Source organism: Cryptomeria japonica, chromosome 5 (genome assembly GCF_030272615.1).
Source record: "Cryptomeria japonica chromosome 5, Sugi_1.0, whole genome shotgun sequence".
Lineage (NCBI taxonomy): Eukaryota > Viridiplantae > Streptophyta > Pinopsida > Cupressales > Cupressaceae > Cryptomeria > Cryptomeria japonica.
The window spans coordinates 414,510,399-414,535,394 of record NC_081409.1 but is presented as its reverse complement, the minus strand read 5'-3'; the positions used below and the strand labels follow the sequence as shown (position 1 = coordinate 414,535,394).

The window sequence follows — 24,996 nt, the reverse complement described above, 5'->3', positions numbered from 1 at the left end:
GAACTTGTCCTCCCAACACCACATATGATTACACAAAACCTTATTTCTATCGTGAGTCTGTTCAAAGACAACTATAAAATACCCTTTTGCAGCAGGGTAAATCTGAACTCTACCATCAAGAATAGGATCCCATTTATTAGAAATCCAAGCATGCAAGTCATGCAGGCTCGACCAAAGGCCCCGAAAATGACCAATCTGCCCTAGTTCAGAAAAAAACTAAAACATTATGGTCAACCTCAACCTCCTCATCCTAAGACACCGAAAAATCCTTAGATGATGGCGGTAGAGCATCTCCCAACACACCAGCCTTCCTACAAGGAGAGCCTTGGTTTTGCTTGGCATCTCTCTGCGGGAGTGAGCTGCACCCCAAAGGGGCTGAAGAAACCTTCCTTAGTTGACATTCCCCAGGAGTAGCAACCCTAGATCGACTACACTCATCGTCTTCAAAACGAAAAAATCCCTCTACTTCAAATGCATAACCTCCTTGTGCGAAAAGGATCCTACACCGTTTTTCCAAACATTTTTGCCTTGAAAAAACTTTGGGCTAGAACAAGCATGATGAGAAGCGTTGCCAAGCAAGGAAAAATAAACCCTAGCCCCTACCCGAGAAGGTTTCACACAACTCCGAAGCGCCATTTTTTTTAAGTGTTAGCATTTTAAATGAGGGTCAAGGTATAATTAAGGTTATAGTTCAATTAGGTTAACATTATAGTTGAATGAATGGTGATCTAGAGAATACAAAAACTTGCTATAAATACTAGATTTGGGGGGTTTTCTCTTTATGACTTTATATTGAAGGTTTGTTTTGGAGGTGGAAATATAAGATCTTCATTGAGTTCAGTGTGTCTAAGAATGTTAGTTTTTCCATTTTTTTTTTAAATTGGACATTTGAGGCTAGATTTACAAGGGTTTAAAATTGGGAGGTGGTTGACAGATCTAGAAAGTAGATATAATTTCAGAGTATTTTATGCCAAAATAGACTCTTTAATTGGATTGAGAAGGTTGAAGAAACCTAATATCAACTATTTATTCATCAAATTTAGAGCACTTTATCCTAGGTCCTCAAATTTTTTTGATCCCCTTCTTGCATCATCATTTATGTGATCATCATTATTATTCCTTTATAGATTCGCCATTATGGTACAAGCTGGTTTAAATAATAATTTAAAAAAAAAAAATTCTAAATAAAAAATTAATTTTTTTAAAATCCAAAGTATTTGCATGTGTAGGTACATGTGTAAGCCTATGGTGTATGCAAGCTGGAGAAGCTGCCATGTAAAATATTTTTGGGACTTGTCCAAACAAATTTGACGACAATAAATAACATTCCATCAAAGAAGAGTATATTTTGTCACTAAATAAACTTTTTAACGGTGAGCAAAATATATTTTGAGAAAATCTTCTGATTGGTGGACAACACAAAGATTATTTTGGTGATCAAAGGAAATAATTTGATGATTGTCAATGTTGATGTAAGTTGATCTTGCTAGCTAGCCCCTCATCTCCAATGATAGTTTGTTTTTTACAATCAATCTTCAAACACTCATAACTTAATCATCCAACATCTATTTTTGAGCTCTTTTTTTTTTTATTCGGGGAAGAAAATTTTGCTATTTGCATTAATACTATCATTTTTAATTTTAATACCTAGTTTTTAAAAAATTATAGATTCTCACAGGTATTCCTAGGCAATTCTCATTTAGAGATTTTTTAGGGCATGTATTTCTACAATAACATTTTTTGGTATATTTTTTTTAATGCATAATTTTCGTGTACTTTATAGTGGTGTGATCATATTAATCTCATTATATATAATATTTAACTTTGATTGTGTGACCAAATTTGGTATTTGTATGCACTAAGGTCATGTCTAGTTTCTTATTTTTGGCAAGTTGCATCTACAATTGCACTCAGCATAAAGTGCCAAGATCATACACTGACGGGGAAATTCTTGATTGAGTGATTTGGGGGAGTAAACTTGTGGTAGTTGATTTGTTTCTTTTCCTTTCTTTGCATTCTTGCAATGCGGAAAACTCAAATTGAACTCTTGATTCCATATAATTATGTTTCATGAAGAAAAATAGTATAGAATTATCTTATGGGAAATGGTTATCTAGGCCATCTAAAATAAACCAGTTTTGAATCCATTGATGCTAGAGAAAAATAAGTTGGGAGATTGATCATGAGAAAACACTTCGATGCATATGTTCATAAGTCACTCTTGGTTGACAATTTCATGTTGAATAATGGAAAACACCTAAGGAGGCTTGTCAGACTTTTGAAAATTTCATGTTCATCTTCTTCATTAAAGTTATAGAGACAACAAGGGAAAGCACTTGTTGAAGTTATAGATTATGAGTTAGAGAGGTGGATACTTGATTCTAAAGCTTCTCATTATATGGTTTCATCACAAATTATGCTCTCTTCGTTTGAGTCTTATTCATCACCATGCATCTTGATGGCTAAGAACACATATATGCATGTTTGTAGGAAGACATCTATTGACATGGATGACATATCATTTAATTATGTTCTTTGTGCATCTTTATTGTTAGCCAATATCCTTTCTATCTATCAGATCACACGTGGTGAAGCAAGAAAGAGTGTTGAGTTCACACTAGATATTGCCATCATTCATGATTTACATAGTATAGATATAGTTGCATTTGGAGAGGTTGATCACTAATCTCGACTCTACACCTTCTTACAATTTTCTCTTATTGTTCCTTCAACTAGTGTACACACTATGTCATCTAGTATGGACACCTTTGAAGAGATTCAATTTTATTATTTGAATCATGAAGTTCTTTCATCCATTGAGATTGTAATGACATGTGTTAATATACCATCCCTCTCACCCAATTTTGCATGTGATGATGCTTATGTTGCCACATCCATGTCTTTTTGTGATTCAATGTAGCGAGACATACATTGTTTTTCAAATATGACTACTTGGGATGAATACTTGATAAACATTGCAGGTTTGTTTATAGAGTCCCACATATTGGATTTGGGAGACACCATTGATTGCATTCATCTTCTCTTTGATGAAGATGACTCTTCTTTAGTTGTTGCGAGGGAACAATTAGACCCTCTTATTGATCATCCACATGATCATTCACTATAGTTTGACATGGGCATGGATAAATTTGAGAAGCATATGTAGGAGGAAGCATCTTTATCTTCAAAGGAGATATTTTTGTCTTTGGATCGTGTTCTACAATAATATCCATTAGACTTTGGATTGTCATCTTCCTTGGTGTGGCATAAAACACTTGGTTTGATTATTGAAATTTTTGGTATCAACATGGAGACACTTGAGTAGAATTTAAAGATATCATCCATCTTGAGTTTTCTTCCACCTTCTTCCTTTCGGGAATGGGAAGACATCCTACATACATCCTTTGTTTTGTTTCTTCATAAGGGGAAGAATACTATTCAACATGATATCATTTTCAACATTCATTATTGTTTTGTTTCTTCATAAGGGGAAGAATGCTATTCAACATGATATCATTTTCAACATTCATTGTTAGACATATACGATCATTATAGGAGGTTCTACTTTAAGAGGGGATTGCATGGTCTCTCTTCTTCTTCTTCTCTCTTGTGTGGGAACTTTTTCCTCGCATGGGGTTTTGTCCTTCTCATTCTTCATTAAGAGTATTTTATTATTATTATTTCTCTTTTTGGGAGGAGTTTTGTCCCATTGGGTTTTCTCCTTTTCTCATTTTCTTCGTATGTTAGATATTACATTTGTATATTGATACCTAACATGGCCTAGTAGTTGGGACCCATCTTTGCATCTTGTACATTCTCCTTAAGATTCACTTATGTTGGTGTGAAAGGGGTGATTTACCTAGCCAATTTATCACCTAGGTTCTATTCACACTTGTTACTTAAGTTTACTTAGGGTACACATAGAATAGTTATCATTTTATGTCTTAAGTCATGATATTAAGATACATTTCATAATCTTATACAATCTCAAGTCTTGCTCTGGCCTATATAATCGAGGATTTCTCTTTGTAATCTCAATTTATTGTAATCTATCATCTGCATCCTATGATAGAATATAATCTTTCTCTGATAGTTGATATCTATTTGGCTTTCATAAAAGTTCCTAGATCTTGAGTGGCTACAAACCAAATCTTATATGTCATAGAACATTCTATACCAACTTTTATAAAATCATTATCTACTTGCATTATTTCTCTTTCAAATGCAAATTTAAGTTTAAACTTTCTTTTAAATTCAATATTACTTTAATTTTTAAAAAAAATTCAAAAACCAAATTTATATTCATATACAATATCAACCCATAATAAATCAAAATTATGAATTAAATTTAGACCAAAATTTGCTATGCTAGTCATTACATTCTATCCAAAACAATGAGCATCAAATGAAAACCCTAGTCTATGCACTCATGGGCATGCGCCAAATGGACTTGAATGATGAGAGGGATGGTTGTATGCAAAATTGAGGGGAATAACCCTTTTCACCGAACTTCTTAATTGAGTGAGCGATATACATACATTGCTTGGGCAGGTCGAATCCACGTGGAGTCCAGCTTGTCGCCGGGGTTGGAGGATCTATTGAGAATAGACGGAGAGAGGAGGAGAAGTAGAGGAAAGGCCGATAGCAGAAGCAACATGCTCAACATAAGATGAAGACCAAGATGAAAGGAGTGACATAGAGGGCTTTTTACGCATTTGCCTTTTCTTTTTAAACCACAGATTTGGGGATTGGAAGCGGCCATTGCCATTCCCACCACCGCCCAGGTGGGGTAGAGGAAAAAAAGCCACTTTGTGGGCAGCAAACATACCGCCTTCATTTCTTTGCTATTGAGCGGAGGGAGGGCAGACTCGAGAGAGGATTTAGGGCATCTATACAAGGAGGATTTAAGGTTTTATACCCGGACTGCTATTTACAGGGCTTTTCAAGAGATCGACAAGGGGGCTGCCAATGCTATTTAGGACAGGCTGCTCCACGTTTGGGTGTAGCGTAGACATATTGGCAGTATTAGCAGCAGTGGAGTTTGAGAGTAAAAAGAGGGGATGTCTTGGCCAGGCTCGGAGGACATCTTCCTCTCAACTTCTCTCGCCAGCTATCTAGACAGTCAGTCTTCTCAACCCTCTTTTTAATAATTGTTTATTCAAGCATTATTAGCTATGGTTAAAGCGGATCTGGCTGTGGGTATCTTTTGTTCTGCGCTTCAAAATTGTTTTCTTGCCTGGCGGATCTGGATTTAATTAAATTTGTTTTTCTGGGTGCCGATTTGATGACTGAAGTGGGTTTCGTATATTCTGTTTTTTTTCCTCCTCACATGGGTTTGATTCCTAGTACTTGTTGATAATGGGTGGAGGTTCAAGTTCCGACGGGTGAAACTTGGTTTAAAAAAAGAAGATGACTTCGGTCTATTGATTAATTCAAGATATTGTGTTTTATCTATTATGCTTTTTTATGCCATGCGTTCTGTAGTTAGGGGACGACACTTGTTGACGGAATTGCAATCCCAATAATCTTAGGTCATCGACATCGTGTACGGTTAGTCCCTTTACTATAATTGCATGCGGCTCCTCAAACAAACAATATGATCCTCATATATTTGATTAGCCAAGCTTGCAATGGTTTACAATTTTGCCAAAGGTTGTCTGCAATGCGTGTATAAACAGTAACTTCTGCAGGAAATAGCCATTTTGAGGGTGACTATAGTACGAGATGGGTCACTAAAATTTAGGGCAAAGGTGCTGGTTTTATTTCAGGAGGTACTTTGAAAGGATTCTAAAGAAACGAGTTATCTTCGGTTTGAAGAAGAATGTCCTCACAAGTGCGGTTATTGGTTGCACCTTTAGCCTTACCAGCTCAATGTTAAAAATATACCAGGTTATGGTTCAAATATAATTAATTAGTTATGGGCAGTTTGGTACTGGTCGATATGCTTAGCGAAGATTCATTCAATGTTTTATGCCATATTCCATTAAGAAAGTCATGACGTTTTTTAATTGTCTAGGGATATTTTGGGAATGGGAATTCATTTCTGTTTGTTGAAATTTATTTTTTATCTTGAAATGAATTCCATTGTAGAGTGTTGTGAAAAGGTATCATTTTTATGACATCTAGATGATAGCCCAGTCTATCTAATCCGCGTGAAGTGAATTTTACTGCTTTTTAATCTGCCCGGTATTGATTTTTAATAGAAGTTAATAATTTTTTAGTCATGAAATTAAAGCAAGTTTACTGTTCAACTAAACCACAAATGTTATGGATGTCCTGGATAGATACTATTACATATCCCGTATAAGACCCCCTGTGCACCTGACTGCACTGAGGTTACAGGTGCACATGTCATAAGCCCCATCAGATTGAATGAGTTTCTCCAAGACGGAAACATATGATCTTCTCCAGTAGGCTCGTGTGGGATTCCCGAGCTTAGTATATTTCTTAAATATTTGTTGTTTCTCTAGGCCTTTGGTGTATAAATATCACCTCATGCTTGATACTTTAGTATGGTAGGTGTCTCAAACATGAGCTTCAAACTCTTGTGTTGTGTACCTTCATTATGGTTCCCACTACCTCTAAGATGTCAGGAGGCGCTTTAGTCACTGCCTTCCATGGGATGCATCCTCGGCCCTCAAATTACTATCTCCATTACCTATGGTGTTTTGGGTATGGTGGACAGCAGGGGATATTTGAAAAGTTGAAATGTGTTGCAGTAACAGGAAACGACGTGGGGATGTTTGGTCATCCCCAAGATGGCTGTGGAAGTCTGAGACATCCCTTGACAGTCCTGCTGATGGCCAGATGATCCTAATGGAAAGTCAAGATTTTATAATGTTTTAGAATAAAAACATTCATGACATTAAGAAAAGACTGTTAAATATAACATGATCGCATTATAACAGCATTATAACATGACATAGTATGATAGCATTATAAAAGCAGCAATACATATATCATGACAGCAGTATAACAGCAATAAAATTAATCATGACAGCAGTGACAGTAGTACATTAGCAATAAATATATTATGATTCAGATTCATAGCATAATGATATACTTTATGTAATAGTTAACACTAAGATCGATAATTTGAATTTCTGATTTCATAGTTAAACTTTTTACTCAAAGTCTCAAACTTCAAAATGGTATTTTAGAGTCCGTTGTTATTATCACTTTCAAAAGAGTTTAAAGATGCATTGGCCATGGTCTGGTACAATGCGGTATTGTGTGAGAAGTGCTGACAAACAATTTATTTTGGAATGTGGTTGGTGTGCAGGCTTCTGCAGCATTGTCCAGCTTTGTTTTAACAGTGTCATGTTATATTGCTGCTTTTTTACCACTGCTTATTAACTTGTGGAAATTGGACTGTCTTTCTCTCTCAGTATATATGAGTTGTGGGTTGTATGTTAAGATGCTTCAGACAATATGTTCGTAGACTCTTGCTGTTGCACGGTGAACTTAAAGACAACCACAAAATCCAGAAGCAGCTTGGTAATTAAAATCTAGGAAGTTAAATTGAAGGTCTTGCCATAATTTAATGTGCGTCTTGATAACTAGGAAAATGCATTGTCTAAGGATCCACTTATAAAATCCTAATCTCTGTTATATTTACCACATCATCTTTTAAATCAATATCCAATTTACGACAACCCCCTTTGCAATGCAAATTGTCAAAACCCTTTCACTTTGTCACTGTAACATTGTTTCTCAGTCTTGCAAGTTATGCTTTATGATAGGGATGATGAAACAACTATGTTATAACTTATTCCCTTAAGAATTGATAGAAACTCTCTACAAGCTTCAGTTGGAAAGCTTGATTTAATAAATCCTTTTGATAGGAAAAGTCTATAAAATATTTGCATCAATCCTCTGGAAAGCTTCATGGCCAGATTCGGGAAATGTAAATTATGCAACTCTTATATGGTACTCATTTATTTATTCAGCAGATAATAAAAATGTATTATAATGCTCAGAATAAAATAATCCTTATTTTCCCCAAATCATATATAAAATACCTCATTCAGCAAATATCTTTATTTTCTGCTAATTTGTCTTCAAAGGAAGACTTCACAAATTTGGTTCAGCTGTGAACTCCATCACAAATCCACCCCAGGAAGAGCTATGTTTTCATCCAACCCTTCTATCAAACTCCTGAAGGTTTTCGTCTCCAGAAATCATAAAATGTTTATCAAATCCATAGCATACCCCTTGTTACAACCCCAGGACCTCCTTATAAATCCCTCCAGGAAACATCTAGAAGATTAGGCCGACTAGAGAGCTTTATTTAATAAAGTGACCTTATAATAATATTTTATTATTTTATTGTTATTTAATTAAATTAACTAATATTAAGTCATCGTTTGAATATATAATTTCTTTTTTTGCTAACTTAATAAAAATCAATTTAATTAATTGTCACCTTAAAAATTGGGACATTACATTCAACCTGTGTGATTAGAAAATTGATGCAAGTTTGGTAGTGCCCGAGTCCTCTACATCATTTTTGGAAATGAAAGGATGGGAAAAGTCCTTAAACATGATGAAAATGAAGCCACAACAAACTTCAATACATATCACAAGGAAATTTAAAGTTAAAACACAAAGAAAATATGTTTTTTGCAGTTCTAAAATCCTTCAACAGATCATTTAACATTCCTTGCTTAAATGTGTCTCTTACAATGAGCAAAATGATTTTAATGGGCATTTCCCTTTTGCTTGCACCTACGAGTTTTTTGAGATTGATTGATGCCATAATCCAAAGGCAATTATCCAAGATGTTGCAGCAAAACTTAGAAAGGAGAAGCATGACTCCTCATGACAGAAATATCAAATTACAAGAATGCCACATTCAATTTTAGCTCAACTTTTAATTCACTTTTCCAGTTCTAGTGTTTGTTCTATGTTACTGGTTAGCCCAGGAAATCTGTCAGACACAGGTCTGGTTTGCCCAGGAAATCTGTCAGACCCAGGTCTGGTTTGTTCACAGTCTGTTCTCTACTGTGGGTACAGGCAAGGTGTGAGATTTTGGGGATGGAAAGAATAGAAACTCCTGTACCTTGCTGCTACAAACACTGTTTCTCTGTTAATGATGGGAGACTTGCACAGATGGTGCTCTTACAGTATGGAAGCTGAGAAGAATGTGGGGGAAAGGCCATTGTTTTATGGCTTCTTCTCCATCCAATTATGGCCGATGAGTCTGTGTGTAAAAATGATGGCTTCTATGATGCTCTTATCACTTTAATGGCATGCTGTTTTAAAGTAATTCTTGGAATATTACTTATTACATGTCTCTGTAAAAAGCAATAATTACTGGCTTCATGTTTATAAAAACAACACATATTACTTTTTAGCGCCTTGAAGTGTCCACTACATTCTTATTGCAGGTTACATTATTTTAAAGACATAAAATGTTACTAATTTACAATGCTTTCCATTTAATTGACGATTTAGCATTTAAGTGTTAATTTATATTTACTAACATTTTCTAAATTAGTATAAAATTTGCCTTTAAATGCATGCTTTACCATATAAATATAGAACATGGTTTTGTGAACATACATATATTTATTTATTCTGTTTTTGAGGTTACAACTCACAACCATATTTTTGGAGTTGCCTGCAGTTAAATATTCACATTGTATCATATATAATTTATATGGTAATTCACGGTGCACACAATAAACATATTATATGCATGTTATGTGGTAATTTGAACTTAACTCCTATTTTTAGGCTGCAAATATTTATGATTTTTATATGTTTTTCGCACAGTTTAAGATGACTGCTTAGAAATTTGCAGCAAAAATGAATATTCATGGGCCCACCATCTCCACAAATTGCTGCTTAAAAAATTAAGCAGTGGATGCTAGCTAAAATAAGCTATAAGCAGCCACATGGGGACCTGGCCTTAGTTCTCAACCTTAGTGCTTTCTTTCTCCAGATATTTCAATATCTATAGTGTTTGCTCAAGGGACCCAGGAAATGTTGTATTTGGTGTAATAAATGGTCCACTCTCTCCACTATGAATGACCATGACTGTAAGGCCTCAAGTGGCGACAGTTTGATAATTACATAATATGATGATTTCCACAAACTTTCTGCTAGGTACAACCATTTTTTATCACAAACTTGTCATTCAGCGATTAAGACTTAAAAAAACAGCATAAAAATAACAGTTTAATTGAATAGAGTTACAGAAGTCCAATGCTGAGAAGGCTCAAAACAATGCCAAAAGCCTGAGGACCAAAGCCAGACATCACCAAACATAGCAATCATAACATAGATAAGGTCAAGTAAGTAGGGTTGGAAAGTAGAAAATTCAGCAGAATACATCATTACAGTAGGCCAAAAGAGGGAGTTATTCATCAATGTTTTTGCCAAATCTGCTGAAGTTCTAGGATTGAGGGTAACACCAGTATTAGCCAGCTTATCAGCTTCTTTGTTATACTTTCCACAAACATGCTGAAGGTCAATCTGAGAAATCTGTTTTGTAAGAGGACAAATAGCCTTGACTACATAGGAGAGAATTGTAGACTTAGATTGCCATTTATTATCAGTGTTGACAATTATCCTAGAATCTTTAAAGACCTTAAGAGTGTCAGTTCCTTTTTCTTGGGCTATAGAGAGGCCCAATTTCCGAGAACAGGCTTCAGCATGGTTATTTGTTGACAGTTCCATTCCCACTGCATATTTAAACAGACTATACTGTTTTTGAAGATGACTCCCCCACCTCCAGAAGAATCCAGGTTTCCTTTAGAGGCTCCATTAAGAAAGAGAGAGGAGTGGGATCATACATGGTATGCTTCTTCTTCACGTGAAGGCAAGGGACATCCTGAAGGTGGAAGGAAAGAGAGTTCATTTCTGTAGCCCAAGGAATACGCTGATTCCTAAGATTCTATCATTTTTGGCTTTCCAAACTCCCCAAAATATATGTTGGGGAATAAGATCTTTTACCAATAAAGGCTAAGCAGAAGGATTAAGCACTCCCTGAATTAAAATGAACCTTTCTATGGCTTCTTCAAATGTGTAAGGGGCAGAAACAGCAGGAGAGGCACTGAAAAGAATTAATCTCCAGGCCTGTTTGAATAGGCACAGTGTAAAAATAAATGATCCCTGCTTTCTTCACCCTGCTGGCATAATGGGCACTGGCTTGGGTCCTCAAAATTGCATTTCCAAATGTAATTCCATGTTTGTTGTGTGTTTTACAACAACCACAGAAAGAAGTTGATTTTAGGCACATGCCATTTACGTAAAATAGGTCTTCATGTGGGCAGCAGAGGGGAGCCATGGATCAGCTTATGGCCTTTACTTATGGAACAATTTAGCTTTTTAAGTACACCTGTATGCATTTCTTAACAATCTACCATCCATCTTGGAGGTAAGATGGGACAAGCAATTTCTAACAGCACCTTCAAAAAGCTTTTGATGTTAGTAGAGTATCTGTTGTAGTAAGTTTTACAATTTTTAAACTACCTTTGAGCTAATGCCCATTTTGGTATGGCAAAGCCATTTTTCCAGGCACATAGAGGTGACAAAATTGAGGTCTTAGTACTTAGCATTCATAGGCGGGAAAGGTGGAACAATATTTAGTGGAGGATCACTGTCCTTGTTTGGTGTTGGAAATTTCCCTGGCAAGGGTGAATAGTGTATGTTGGGGTGGCAAGCTGTGGCATGAGCTCAATGAGCTTCCCCCAGTGGTCCATAATTGGACAATATAAGAATTGTCTCTCTTTGAGCCAATGCCTTGTCAGGTAGGGCAATTTCTTTTTTCTGGGTATAAAGGGTACAAAATTGGGATTTTACCATTTGCCGGCAGGAAATGTGCAACAGTTTTTATTGGTGAATACCCTGATTGGACAATATAAGAATTCTCTCTCTTTGAGACAATGCCTTGTCAGGTAGGGCAATTTCTTTTTTCTGGGTACAACGGGTACAAAATTGGGATTTTACCATTTGCAGGCAGGAAATGTGCAACAGTTTTTATTGGTGAATACCCTGTTCTTTTCTGGGATATGAGAATTCTCTGGGTCAGTGGGATCATGTTCATTTTGAAGACAACTGTTGTGGTAGCACACACGTGGTGGTGAATTTTGGTGCAAACTCGGTGTTTCTCTGGTGGTTAGGGTTTAAAATTGGGTGCAAGCGTTTGAGCCCTGAGCATCACCAAAACAAAATAAAGAATCTAATACTAATGATGTGCTTGGAGAGTCCATGCAAATGATGGACATACCTTGCAGGTTGTTAAACAATACGTATGAATAATCTTTTTGTGCTTGGTCATTTGGTCAATTGTGAAGGATGATGTTGTTCCTCCTATTAAAACATGTATTTAGTTCTATTTTATTGAATTCCCTTTTTAATTGGGAGTAGGCAAAGGGATGAAGTAGCTGCTGGCTTGTTCAGCCTGTCTTGTTTTCCTTTGGCAAGCTTTTAGTGAGGCAAAAGAATGTTCCGTATCTGCTTTATGAGATACTTTTAAAAGATTTTTTTTGGTGTTGCAGGTCTTAAATAGGGTAGCTTGACCAGCAGCAATAGAGAAATATTATCCTGCTAGGACCTTTTTCATTGAATATATTATTAGATACAAATCATACATGTTTTTAATATAAAACTGAACTACACCAGAAAATTTTTATTGTTGGGTTTTCTACTTGCATCTTTTTTGAATCTTCTAATACAGCAGAACTCCCATTGTTGTCATGCACAACAATTATCTTCTTTCCCATCACAGTGCAATTGACATTCATAGGCATTGCTTGCAGCAAGAATAGTAGTATCAACGCCCTTCTATTGCATTTCAAAGCAAAAGCCCTGCAAGTTTTTTATTCACTTTGCTTTCTACTTATTCTTTTGGTAACGAGTACTTCAATTTTTGGTAGTTTAACAGTAACCAAATAAGTGCTTTTTTGACAGACATTTGCTTGCTTTCTTGCAAAGCAATCATAAATGTCAACGTTTCCATGTATATATGCATAGCAATTTCTTATCAGTCAGCTTCTTATTTTCAAAAGCAAGTGGAACCTGATTTTGCATGATAGATCCTCTGCAATTTTGGTGTAAAGGGCTGAGAGAAAAATGGAAGTGCAAGAACAAGGCATGAAGTCATTACCTTCTTCCTACACTGGAATGTGGCGTCTTCAACTCTATTCATTTGAGTTGATTCTTCCCTTTGAGATTTGTAGGGATGGTAGGAGGCCTCCAAATCCTGCAACAAACCTTATTTGTCTCACATTCTTTGGACCATCAAGAATGGTTCCGTAAATACACAAGTTCATATTTTTTGAATTTGCACTTACACCTGTAAATACAGATTCAGGTCAGGGGATTGCTAATATTTTTCTCAAATGGTGAAAATGCTCTCCCATATTTTTGATAGAGACAAGAATACTATAAATGTTATCACATTTGATGTAATTTATCTTAAAAGGTACCTACTCAGCGCAAGAGGACACATCTATTTGACATAGTAGGCTTCATGAGTCTGGAAGAAGCTTTCATGAATTGATCATGTTTTCACTCATTAATTTGGTGTAATCCAAATCTTAAACCATTCTTTATATATGTTGCTATCTAATGATATTTATCAAGCAACTTACCTATGCATTGAATAAGATATTTGTTTGATTGGTTTTTTCCTTCAATTATTGTTTGGTCAAGATTATTGGAGATGTAAAAGGATTGTCACTTGGAACCATAGTTTGCAAACTCTGTGAGTACTCTCCGAGTTGCTGAGTACTCTTTTTTTTTTTCAGCTGGGTGAGTTTTTACAAGTTTAACTCGCAAGTTTTTATAGATGTAGGAAATATGTGGTAAAAATACCGATGAGGGTAAAACATTGGTTAAAATGCATTTTTCACATGACGTTTTTGCTACAAAACCATGCACTTCTCTTTCAAGATGTCAATTTTTAATTTAATACATCTTGTAATTGAATTTTGAAAAAAAAAAATTCTTAAAGAAATCAAATTTTTAGTACTTTCTAAGTTGATGAGTTTTTGTTGAGTGTTTGCTGAGTAGAAAATTTTGGGCTTGCTGAGTACTCTCCTAGTCAGAGTCTGCGAACTGTGCTGGGAACTACATGACATAATATCCATTAGCTTTTGGAATGCTTTTTGAATCTCACTGTTAATTTTGGGTCCTTATAAAGAAGAGCAATGAGTTGTTTGGATTGTGGTTTCAACTCAATGGCATCTTTATACTCTGTCTATCGTTAGCCCATGAGGCAGGTCCTGAAACACATCTGTAAATTTGTTAGTCAAATGCTGCAACTTTGTATTTGCAGAATTAAGACATATACATGCAAGCCCTTTATTGAATCACACTGAATGAAACATAGCAAGTGATAGCAAGAGCTTTACTATCTTCTGTGCTTGGATTAGAGTATTTGCATTAGGTTGCTACCTTTGACTGTTAACATGTATTTTTCTTTCCTAAATTGCATGTAGCCTGCATCAATATTCCTGTGTAATTCATCCAGTTTCAGCTTGTTCCCCATCACCATGTAAGTCCTTTAATAAGGCGACAACATAAATTATGAACTTACAATGTGGCTTTCAAGTGATATATTTGGGGGCTTAACAAATCCTCTATATTTAGTTATGTGCAATTGATATATGGAATTGCTGTTAAGGGGTCAACTTTCAATGCCACCTATGCCACAGACCAGGAGTATGTGAACTTATGAGTACTGGCGGAATCAAAACATGTCACAAATGAATTTAGTTTCTACTCTCAAAGTTGACATCAGGTTATTCTTTTCATGGATGGAAGGGAAACCATTGGAAATTCTTGCGGTAGTTATTAATGAATTGGTAGAATCCACCAAAGCATTTGCCACAGCTTTGGAGCCTGCCATTCTTGAGGAGTCCATTCAGCAAGCAGAATCATATTCTTTACTTAAGAGGTTCAAAGGAAATCGTAAACTAATTCCTTTTTAGTCCCACTATTGAGAAACAAAGGTTGAAGCAAGCCGAGTTTAAGACCCTGCTATCATTGCCAATTACAATTGGAAGGGCCTTTTCTTGACTTCAAAGAGAAGAGATCCAATAGACAAAAGTGCAAGGATCCTGAGAAGGTCTACATAATTGATTTTATGGACAAATAATAACTGGAAGCAACTTGCAATCATTAGGAACTACAGAATCAAGGATATTGTTAATTTTGAAACCATAAGGAAAACATGTTATTACACTGAGAGGCATAACTACAGTGGCAGGAACAGATGGAGTGTAATGGTGTGAGTATGTTTAGAAAGCTATAAAAGAGCTGGGCAAAATATTTGTATATATTTTTGAGTATGGTTATTTTCATTTAGCTATAGTGAGTAAAGTAATTTAGTCAATAAAATAGAAGATAACTATGCACTATGTTAAATAAAAAAGCAGATATATAAAAAAATATTCTTAAATTAGCTAAATGATTAAATATGTTGACTGTTGCTGTTTCTGGATTCGATTGCATGATAGTGTTTTGCATCAAAATAATGCCATTAATTGATGAATAGTGTAGTAAATAATTTATTTCAAATTTATTTTTTAAAATTAGAAAAAAATACAATAGCAAGTAAAATTTTAGATTAAGTAGAAATAAAATAGTATCTGAAATTGAGATACTTTAAATCTACTTAGTACAAGTAGATTTTATGTATTTCATAACTAAAACAATAAGTTACATATAAATATATAATATTTTTTTTGATACATAATAGGTGTGTTTATTGATAAAAAGGCAAGTACATGATATCTGTAAAAGCTTTGGAAATGATTGTGTGTGAGTTTTTGATCAATGTTTTGGATCACACTCCGTCATCCATTTTTTGCTTAATGTGCTCTCATTCATCCCGATGATGGATCACGGAGTGTGATCCGAAACGTTGATCAAAAAATCGCACACAATCATTTCCAGAAGCTTTTACAGAGAATCTATGGATTGTGGAAATCTCATTTCTATTAGAATATTTAATTATATTTTAGTCACCTATATTTAGTTCCTTGTTTAATGGTAATTTAGCTTTTTAGTTAATTAGCTTTTAAGCTTTATTTAGCATTTAGCATTTAGCTTATTCTTTTTAGTTAATTAGCTTTAAAGCTTTATTTAGCGTTTAGCTTTTTATTAGTTCACTTTAAACGACTTGTTCTTAATTTAGAACGTCATCCTTGTAATCTCTTTATATACGCTTGTATATTGTTGAATAGATTATCCAATTATTGAATCATTCATTCAATTTATTTTTCATGGTATCAGAGTGGGTCGATGGGATTCTTTAAAGTTTGGCAAATTTTTATTAAAAAATTCATGGCCTTCTTTTTGGAATATTTTTCAGATTTTTTTTTTTGTTTTTTTATAAAAAAAACGATTTTGCTTTTTTTAAGGCTTTTTGAGGGTTTCAAGTGTTTCTGGTTCATGGGTGAATTTCGTTGTGATGGGCAGCAGTTCATGTTTTTTAGGGTTCTCGTTTTCATGCTTGCAACTTTGAGGTTTTTTTTGCAGATTGAAAAATTTCCTAGGGTTTCTGCAATTTTCGACTAGGGTTTTGACCCTTCAGTTCAAGTCGAAATTTTATTCTGGTTGCAGATTCTTGGTGGGTTTTTGAGACCTCAATTGGGTCATCGTCAGATTTTTTGGGTGCATCGTTTTCCGTGCCTCAATTTTTGAGCCGTTGGATCTGCATTCTGTTTTCAGATTCTTGGTGGGTTTTTCGAGAGCTTTTCTGGGTTTTCTAATTTTTCTCCACAAAAAATCATGGGAGGGTTTTGCTTGATTTTCCTCAAAAATCAAGAAGTGTTGTTTTACCACGTGATGTCTTCTATTTTGCCGCGTGAGGTTTGCTGTTTTACTACATGATGTTTGCTGTTTTGCCATGTGATGTCTGGTGTCTTGCTGCATGATGACTAGTGTTTTACCGCGTGATGCTTGGGGTTTTACTGTGCGACGTTTCAAGGGTTTTTACCATTTTTTTCCACAAAAATGATGATTTATATCTTCAGTTTTGGAGGGTTTGCCGATTTTTGGGTGCATCGTTTCCGTGCCTCAATTTTTGAGCCGTTGGATGTGCATTCTGTTTTCAGATTCTTGGTGGGTTTTTCGAGAGCTTTTCTGGGTTTTCTGATTTTTCTCCACAAAAAATCATGGGAGGGTTTTGCTTGATTTTCCTCAAAAATCAAGAAGTGTTGTTTTACCACGTGATGTCTTCTATTTTGCCGCATGAGGTTTGCTGTTTTACTACATGATGTTTGCTGTTTTGCCATGTGATGTCTGGTGTCTTGCTGCATGATGACTAGTGTTTTACCGCGTGATGCTTGGGGTTTTACTGTGCGACGTTTCAAGGGTTTTTACCATTTTTTTCCACAAAAATGATGATTTATATCTTCAGTTTTGGAGGTTTTGCCGATTTTTCCTCAAAATCATGGTTTTAGGTTTTTGTTTGGTTACCCAACGTCAAGTTGGATGGATTTTGGTATTCTTGGTCCTTAACACTTTTCAGATCCACAGAGGGTCTCCACTGCAGCAGTGTGTTCTTTTCATTTGTGATCAAAAGACCTGCAGTGTCTTTTGTAGGGTAGTTAGTAGATAGGATGACTATTAAGGGAGGGTATTAGAATATTTAATTATATTTTAGTCACCTATATTTAGTTCCTTGTTTAATGGTCATTTAGCTTTTTAGTTAATTAGCTTTTAAGCTTTGTTTAACATTTAGCTTTTTCTTTTTAGTTAATTAGCTTTTAAGCTTTATTTAGCGTTTAGCTTTTTATTAGTTCACTTTAAATGACTTGTTCTTAATTTAGAATGTCGTCCTTGTAATCTCTTTATATACGCTTGTATATTGTTGAATAGATTATCCAATTATTGAATCATTCATTCAATTTATTTTTCAATTTCATCATGTACATGATATGTTCTGCCAAAGTAGCAGTATCCCCAACCCGTCTACTACCCACAATAGAAAGCCATGCAGGACCATTGGATTACACACCTCACATAAAGGGGTGCAAATTAAGCTACTCTATCCATTACCCTTTCCCCTACATTGGAGACCTTAATCTTCAAAACAACTCATTTGGTTGTGCTAATTTAAACGTGTTTCCACATTATTCCTCTTCTTGGAGGACCTCAAAATCATTTGATGTTGTGTGTTATGTTTTCTTCTCTTCACTAATGTCCATCCTTTGTCCTCTAGATGGCTGCTCTCTCTTTCGTTTTCTTCTTCACCCATCACAATAGATGCCTCCTGCAATCCAGGAGTACTCCCTTGATCTGTATGTTCCAGGATTGAAGCCTCTTGCAAAATTAGGGACTCCTCCATACTAACCTTCTCTGAGCGGATACCAGGCGAGATCTATGATTGAGCATCAAAAGGAGGGGAGGAAGCCATGTTGTCCTTTGGAGAGGCTTGAAGTTGTTCAAATCCTTGAGGGTACTTGGTGGAATAACATAGCGTTGAGGCTCAGCCCCTAATCCACCATGTCAGTTTGCCCGAAAAGCCTGATTCTCCAAATCTTTCTGTTCATGACATTGGGAAGAAAAAATTTTCGTTGAGAAACATATCTTGCATCTGAAAGCAATTTTTTCATAGTCAACAGGTTGCCTCCATCTACTTCCCACCTTCAACAATATCTTGGCAGGAAGGCTGTTGGCTAAATCCATTTCAATATAGATTCAAGCACACGTAGAAATTTTGATAGTTGGTAGTTTCCTTGGAGGTGCAATGACACCTTCCTAGGCCATTCTCAATGGCCCACAAGCTGTTTAGTTCCCAAAACTAAATGTGAAGATATGGTAGTCTCACCCATAAAAATGCAGTGGTGAAAATTTCTGTATATGAGTCGAAGTCAGGGTACCAGGGTTACGTGCACAAAAAATCTTCTTGGAAGATTCAAGGACCATTTTCCAATACCATCTTCTTATCTTCCTAAAATTCAAATCTCAGTATAAACCCCCCGCCCCGCCCCGCCCCGCCCCACCCCACCCCACCCCGAGCACAGGGGTAAATAGTTATCTTTTCATATTTTCTTTCCATTTCTTTGTAACCCATGAATGCAGGTTACATAACTTTGGCCCAAAGTTGCATGGACATGGATACGAATATGAATACAGATGTGGTATTGGATACGGATACAACCATTTTTGAAGACTCCTAATATGGATATGGTTGGATACGATATTCATAAAAATTACATACACATATTTAACATAATTTTCAAAGTTATTAGAGGAGGTTTTCATTATTTTAGAAGCAACATAGACATATAGTTGCTACATAAATAATTATAAATTGATTTAATAATTTACAATACACAAAAAAAAATACAATCCAGGACCTATAATTAAATTAACATTAATGTCATTTAAATCTAAATTAAGATAAAATAAAGTAAAATTTTAATATTAATTCGAAAAGAAAAATATCTAAAGCTATTCAAAACTTAAAATTTAAATATAAAGAACTATAAATTTCACAAAAAAAAAGAAATAATATAAAAATTGCACAAATGAAGTTTTTTAAATTTAGGAAGGTTCATGTCAAACTTTTAAAAAATCAAATCACAAGGTATCTGACTTGACTAAAAAATTAGTATTTTTTGGGCATGTGTGGACGGTGTTACCTGGGGATGCATTTCCTGGGAAAAATCAGGCGTCCCGGAAACGGAAATTTCAGGGACGGTAGGGGACGCCTCCTCATGCATTAACTATTACATCACCTCATGTATATGAATTTATGAATTTCAACTCTCATTTGAACTCTCAGTTCAACCCAATTGCTATGTATAATGTATATGATGAATGATTTAACAATGTTATCATATGAATATTTGAAATTTCCCAAAATCAGAGCACGATCCTCCAAAAATCCTCCCAATCCATAGCCAAAGCATCCAAACAAACTCCAGGAGTTGTTGAAGAAGGGAGGACTGGAAAACGAGAACACTGCCTGACAGCTGTGCCACTATTGTGGTTTGCATTTGAAATGCCTCTGTAACCCTTGTCCGCTGGCTTGCTAATGCAACCCAGAGCTTCCTTGAAGGTTTTTGCTGAAAGCTGGCTTCAGCAGCATTTCGCCCTTGCCCGTGTGCACCGCAGCCCCTATTCCTGACTGCACCCTTGAAGCCACCAACCTGCAATAAGGCCACATCCCTGGGTGCTAAATCACCAAGCATTCTGATCCACGAAGCAAGTAGGGCCGGCTAAAGTGAAACAAAAATGAGAAGCATAGCATTTTTTTCCTTTTTTATTTTTTTTAATAAATATATAATATTTATTATTTACTATACTTCTTAAAAATCAAATAAAAAGAAAAAATATATAGAAATAGTAAAAATAAAAGTTAAAAATAATCATTAAAATTGTAATGTAATTGAAGTGCTTTTTCTAGTGCCTAATAAAATAATTCATAAATAGTGCTTATAAACATATTGACTTCCAAGTGTAAATAAAATCAAATAATTCTTAAATCTGAAGTAAAATAATGTTATTCATAAATAAATAAAACAATAGATTTGTCCATGTACATATTAAGTATTTAAAAATTAGTGAGAAATAGATGGAACAATATTTGAATTTTCTAAATTTATATAGAAGGTATAATAATAATGATGAAGTGGTTCCCAAGTGTTTGAGAGTAGTCTATTATTTGATATATCACAGTTCACTGATACTTTGAAAAGTCTCAAAGCTCAAACATTGGCTACTTTTGCAATCTTTCCTCAATAAAATATAAATTCTATTATTTGACTAATCTTTATTATGGATTAATAATAAATTCAATTAAACTAACATAACTATAGAAAAATCTATGTAAAAGATACTGACATATATCATTCTCTCGAGGCAATTAATTCTGACTAAGTGGAATAGATGCCTGAGAATGATATCTCTCAACTTCGTTTACATGGAGTTTTATAAAGGTAGCTATGCTAGTTTGTAAGGCTGATACTGGTAATATGCTTTAGTGCTACCCATTTGACTTGGATTGCAGGCCAAAGATTATGCAGAGGCTCAAGAAATAAGACTTGGCACCATAAAATTTAGCGATAAGGAACAGTATTTAGAATTATATACTGACGGATTTAAAAAAAATGACCGGAAGTTCCAATTTGGCAACTGATTAACTAAGGAACACATATGTCCATGGAATTCCTAAGGGTGCTTCTAAACTTACGATTGATTTGTTATATTGTTGGAATAAGGCTGTCACGAAAGCTGTCCCCAATTCAATTTTAGAGACTAACATGAATTCTATGAACATATCCTACATGGGCTTTGGTGGCACCTGCCGTAGAAATTGGTCTCAACTCAATCTGCATGTAGGCCCCAATCATGCCAAATGCATGACCAGAAGAAAATAAGAATCTGGGACAAGTCTATAACAGCATATGTGATAATACTTTGGTTCTTTGAGAAAACTAGTTAATTGAATTTAGATCACAGGGGTGCTCCACTGTCAGGACCTTTTTTACAGATTTTCTAAAAATTGTTATAAAGAACCATAGAGATGTGATAGGAGGTACACAGGAACTGAAATAGACTTGGAGACAAAATGTGATGAGCGGGCAGTTGTGTGCTCTGTTAAAGCTTTTGCTGTTTTAAGGACTGTCTGTTGAAAAATGACAACATTTCTTTGAATTGATGATAGGTTTCTTTGCTTTTCGAACTGGTTCTTGCCTGGATGCAAGCTTGCTCATTATAATATGAAGAAATATTCTGTTAGCTGGGCTACTCTCAGTTTTTTGTAACGTCAAAGTTGCACTGGAGATGGATGATGGTACCCATCTAAGCTAGTTTATTATTTAATCTCAAGTACCTTGGTGTGAATATTAGTTCCAAGCATGCTTTTGAATCAAGAAAACAGCAGGACAATGCAAAATAAAGCTCACATACCTTTCCGCTTTAGCTTACCATTTCTTAGAACTTAAAGTGCTTGTTTATTATTTAACCTCAGGTACCTTAGTTTGATTATTAGTTCAATGCATGTTTTTGAATCGGCAGCACATGGCAATGCAAAATAAAACTTGCGTAGCAATCCTAATGATGCAGTAGCGTGGAGCTTCTTGTCAGGAATGATGCTTTCATTTGGGTGTCATCCTAGCGTCAATGGATGTAATAATCATTCATCAATTATTTTTGTGTATTGCAAGATGTTCATTTTGGTATGGAACTCACATTAAGTATGATACTGAGGTGTATATGATAAGAATGCTAAAATGTGGATGGTTTATGCCGTTCTTTATGTCATTCATATTTGTGGAATCCTATGCAGTAGAGGATTTCAATTTTCCGTATTTCATTTGTATTTAATTTTTGATACTATATATAATTGGAGTTCATTGGTCATGCTCCATATTTTACTATCAATCAACTTTTCTTCTTGTTATTGTCCTGCACTTTTCATTTCAGTACCAGTTCACTTCTCTCTTGTTCAGTCAGTTGTTTTAGTTAATTGTGTGGTTTATGCTCTTCTTAATCTTCTTACATTCTGTCGACTTTTGTGAAGGGAACATTTCAAAATTTTATGTTGCATTTGTACTTAAATCTTGTTGGTGCTTTGATTTATAATTATTTTTCTATTGTCAGCGATTCTCTATCCTGTATTCTTGTAATTGGCTTGACTTATTTTCTTGTACAAATTACTTCTCGAGTAGTTAAATATGTTTTGTTTTGTATGCTTTATATTATTTGTCTTCTTTCCACTTTCTGTCAAATGCTGTAGAAAGAAATCCAAATTAATTAGTCCAATAAAGAACATAATTGCTATGGTATTTGAAACTTGTTTTGTTTTTTTGATTCCTCACTATTTATAATATTGCAGTCTCACAGCTATTTGAGAGTAAAAGCAATTCTTTGAGTTTAGTGCATGCCTTAATTTATTTTACTGCCTGGATGGTTCAAAAGCAACAAAGCTCATCGTTAAAACAAATATTTTGTTGCAGAAAAATTATTGGTTTTGCTTCGAGATGGCAGAAAGCTTATTGGGATTCTCCGTTCATTTGATCAGTTTGGTAAGCTTTCACCTTTTATGGTAACTATGATTCATAAGATGCTAGTAGGATCCACGTTTGATTGAACAGTAATTTTTATTGCATTCTATTGAGCTTGGTCTCTGCAAGGAATCGATGGTATTGCAGAAGTGTCTTTGACTCTGGGATTTTTGTTGACGCAGCAAATGCTGTACTAGAAAATGCTTTTGAGAGGGTAATTGTTGGAGATCTCTACTGTGATCTACCACAAGGTCTATATGTGATTCGAGGTGAAAATGTCGTACTGATAGGAGAGATGGTACGACTTTTTTCTCACACTGATGTTCCACAGAATACATCTGCTTGTTTTCATGGTTTCTTTGTGTGGAAACGAAGTTATACAACTGTTTTCTTTCCTGCCATTTTAGGATCCTGAGAGGGAGGACCTTCCAGCTAATATGATTCAGGTTTCTTCCACAGAAATTGAAAAGGTAGGACTTGAAGCCATTTGAGCTCATATAAATTGCATAATATGATATGATAGTGACTTTGTATACATGTATTCTAATGTTGCTTTACATGTGCACAGGCTCAGAAAGAGGAGAGAGATGCAACGGACTTGAAAGGATCTATGAGAAAACGAATGGAGTTTCTTGATTTAGAATAGCCACTGGAGACTGTAATGTCACCTATATCTCCCTTGTTGAAATATTCCATGTGGATGTAGTAATTTTTTTCAGGGTATAATATGGAGCAGTGTATTAGATATATGTGTCCTGCCAGTTTGGCGAGTTTTGTGCTGAATGGCCCGCAAATATTATCGCGGATGGCGCATATGAAAACATTTGGTTGGAAAGGGCTTTGAACTTTTCAACTGATTGATGAATTGCAATCCATATACCTGCAGAAATCAAGTGTTCAATGGCATAATGAGTACCTAAGGTTAAGTGATTATTAGTTCATTGTTAGTGTGTTCTTGAGTTCTATTCTGCTTTTAATAAGATTGTTAATAGTCTTAGGAAGTGAACATCATCCTCACGCTGCATGATGTTCTCAGTTTGGCTATATTATTTTTTGTAAGATATGGCCATGGCCATGGAGCACTCCATTGCGCTTCAGAAGGATGAATACTAATAAAGGGCGAGTGAATACATCTGGATGTTTTAAATGCCAGAACACAGGTTTGGTTTTTGCATTGGAAATGTTTAGTGCCTTAACTTTTCAATTGGCATTGGCATAATCCTTCGTGGTTATGACCATGGAAGTCATCTATGGCTGTTTTGAATATGACTTTTGACGGAAATTTTATTTTTAGAAGTAAATGGTTTTATTAGATGTAATATATGGTTTTACTTCGGAGTAAAATTTATGTTAATTTTGTAACACCATCGAACAAACTATTCGAGAAGAACATTGCAAGGGTAGCTTGTTGGCCTTTTTTGTTGATTTGCTGTTTGTATTTTTATATCACTTGTAGGGGGAGGTACCGATGTTTAACTAAGGATTACAATTTATGAGAGGGTGTGAGGACCATGAACAAATTATTAAAACCGGATATAAGTAAAACAAGTTAAAATATCACAGCACAATATTTATCCAATATTTCTATTCAAGAGCCAGTTGCTCGATGCACAGAATTTACAATTTCTGAATGTCTAAGAGTAGGCTTAGGAACCTATTATTTATGTTTTTTATTTTTACTCCATACAGCAGTTTGAAAATCAAATTTCTCTTCAAGTGAGCATGTAAGTAGTTTTAAGACATTAAATTTGCTGTTATGGCCTTGTGTTAGATAATTAGCTGGACATTTCTCTGTCTGTTGAAATCCTAACATATGGTGTTTTTGCTCACATCTTTTCTATATGCAATTCCTTGCGCGGTTGATATATAGACCTTTGTTCAAGATATTGGCCGCTCCTCTTCAAATCAAACAAGCAAATATACTTACGTAAGTGGAGTGGATTTACATCTCTAAGACGTTACTGGAATTTCTTCAAGCCCTAAAACATGAAAATTTTGAACGATGCAAAAGTTGGTTTAA

At 35.1% G+C, this 24,996-nt stretch overlaps 1 protein-coding gene across 1 annotated transcript; it reads left to right on the top strand.

The window, feature by feature from the left end:
- The first annotated feature begins 4,522 nt into the window (after positions 1-4,522).
- Positions 4,523-24,150, top strand: LOC131076465 (sm-like protein LSM1A). Its single transcript, XM_058013649.2, has 5 exons — positions 4,523-5,121; positions 22,929-22,997; positions 23,159-23,274; positions 23,384-23,446; positions 23,545-24,150. Exons 1-5 carry the CDS (start codon positions 5,061-5,063, stop codon positions 23,620-23,622), a joined length of 387 nt encoding a protein of 128 aa, XP_057869632.1. The 5' UTR covers positions 4,523-5,060; the 3' UTR covers positions 23,623-24,150.
- Positions 24,151-24,996: the final 846 nt, after the last annotated feature.